The 2,158-nt window shown below is 32.9% G+C and overlaps 1 protein-coding gene across 5 annotated transcripts in view; it reads left to right on the top strand.

Annotated features, from left to right (window-relative positions):
• Positions 1-2,158, top strand: part of LOC111493028 (ABC transporter C family member 13) — a 24,221-nt gene that overhangs the window by 19,192 nt on the left and 2,871 nt on the right. For 4 of the 5 annotated variants that reach the window (XM_023142594.1, XM_023142593.1, XM_023142596.1 and 1 more), the window contains 5 exons: positions 164-256; positions 856-966; positions 1,051-1,212; positions 1,387-1,574; positions 1,752-1,941. In XM_023142594.1, the coding sequence (XP_022998362.1) occupies positions 164-256; positions 856-966; positions 1,051-1,212; positions 1,387-1,574; positions 1,752-1,941 (744 nt within the window). Of the gene's footprint in view, positions 1-163; positions 257-851; positions 967-1,050; positions 1,213-1,386; positions 1,575-1,751; positions 1,942-2,158 lie in introns of those variants that run through there. The other variant, XM_023142597.1, reaches the window with a different exon arrangement.

The raw sequence follows: 2,158 nt of genomic DNA, 5'->3' as shown, positions 1-2,158 counted from the left end.
TTTTTTTTTTTTTTTTTTTTTTTTTTTTTTTTTTTTTTTTTTTTTTTTTTTTTTTTTTTTTTTTTTATGTTTTGTCGATTTCAGTTTTTCTATTTGACCAGGGTATGGGTGAAAGTAGTTGGGATCTTTTTTTATTGTTGTAGTAATTAGCTTTTACTTTCAGTTATTAGCAGGTTCTATCATCTCGTTTATTGCGGTTACGGCTGTTATTGGATCTCTAGGAAATCTCTCAATAAACTTTGGTACACCAGGCCTGGTATGATCTGACTTTCTTATTTATTTAAAACCTAAAATTTGGTCAATGGACAAGATGATGTTAACTCGTAGTGCAGTGTCAAGCATATAATTCAATCTTTAAGGTCATTTCTGGGCTCAAGATTAAGAGGGATAAAGTTTTTGAAGAGGGTGGGGATTCTCATCTAATGAAGTGGGAGTTTGTATTGTAATTGCGACCAATTGAGTTTTGCGCTTTGGGCATATGCAACTTGAAAGTTAAAGTGAGGCCCATCTAACTAAGTGGTTGCAGTGGATATATACAAAGATTATGCATCTCTTATCCTCTTTTTTTATTATTTCTCTTCTTAGGGTATATGTTGAAGTATTGATATAGGATTAAGTTTTTCATAACCTATTAACTTTTGGATCGGTGGTGATTTAACATGAACCAAAACATTAAGTTTTGTGTTCAAATCTGTAATGTCATCTCCCCCTCTTGTGGGGCTTTGTGGTCATTTCTGGGCACACAAGTGAAGGGGAGTAACCCTTTAAGTTTGGTGGTGGTTTAACATTATAATTCTATTTTTCAATGTTATGAAATAGAGTGACTAATTAGCATCTACATTGTTTGCTAGATAGGTTGGACTGGCACTTTCATATGCTGCTCCAATTGTTTCCTTGTTGGGGAACTTTTTGACAAGTTTTACTGAAACAGAGAAAGAAATGGTTTCTATGGAAAGAGCTCTTCAGGTATGAATAAAAAACTTCTTCTTTGTGCAAATTCAAGAATATTTATTCAGTAATTTATGTTTTATTTATGTCCATTTTTTTTAGTATATTGACATTCCTCAAGAAGATTTGGATGGATGCCGATGCTTAGATTCAGAATGGCCATGTCAAGGAAGAATTGAATTTCAAAATGTTACTTTGAGATATAAACCATCTTTGCCAGCAGCACTTCGTGATATTTCTTTTACAATCTTGGGAGGAGCACAGGTGTGTGAAAAAATAAAGACGGATAAAGGGATGGATGCTCGTTGGGATGAAAACTTCTGATTTTATCTTGTTTATGTTTCGTTCCTACCGCTTCCTAGCTGCCTGGTTTATATTCTTAAACTATTGCATTGTGTTTTGCTTATATTTATTGATATCATCTCTTTTTTCTAATAGGTAGGCATAATTGGTAGAACAGGTGCTGGAAAGTCTAGTATCTTGAATTCTCTATTCCGCCTTATGCCAATATGTGCCGGGCATATACTGGTGGATGGGATAGATATTGCTGAAGTTCCTGTTAGAGATCTACGCACGCGCTTTGCTGTTGTTCCTCAGACTCCATTTTTGTTTGAAGGAACATTAAGGTGCTTAAATGAAATGCTTTCGTCCTAAATATTGTTTATGTTTTTTTCTTCAATTTAATTTAATCAGTTAACAGTTATTCCTATTTGAAATAGATTGAACAATTCCTTTAGAAGTTTTACTCTGAAATTTCTGACTTATTTAGTTCGGTTGTCTTTATATTTCTTCCTAATGCGCAGGGAAAATCTGGATCCGTTCCACTTGTATGACGATCAAAAAATTTTGGAAGCTCTTGAAAGATGTTATATCAAGAGGGAAATTGAAGCAGCTGGAGGATTAGATTTTCATGTTAAGGAATCTGGGTTATCGTTTTCTGCTGGGCAACGACAGCTTCTTTGCCTTGCACGTGCACTTCTCAAGTCCTCTAAGGTGAGGAGGAAAATTAGACTTTTTTATCATATGTAGTGTGATAAAATAAAATCCAACTTTTTATCATATGTAACTCCATGGCCCCTTCCGTTTTGTACTTTTCATTCTTGTTATAGAAAGTGCATGTTTCTTACTAAAAAAGAACAAGAACAAAAAAAAAAAAAAAAAAAAAAAAAAAAAAAAAAAAAAAAAAAAAAAAAAAAAAAAAAAAAAAAAA

The sequence above is a fragment of the Cucurbita maxima genome, unplaced genomic scaffold, assembly GCF_002738345.1.
Source record: "Cucurbita maxima cultivar Rimu unplaced genomic scaffold, Cmax_1.0 Cma_Scf00018, whole genome shotgun sequence".
Classification (NCBI taxonomy): Eukaryota; Viridiplantae; Streptophyta; class Magnoliopsida; order Cucurbitales; family Cucurbitaceae; genus Cucurbita; species Cucurbita maxima.
The sequence above is the reverse complement of the archived record's forward strand: the minus strand, read 5'-3'. Positions and strand labels throughout refer to the sequence as shown.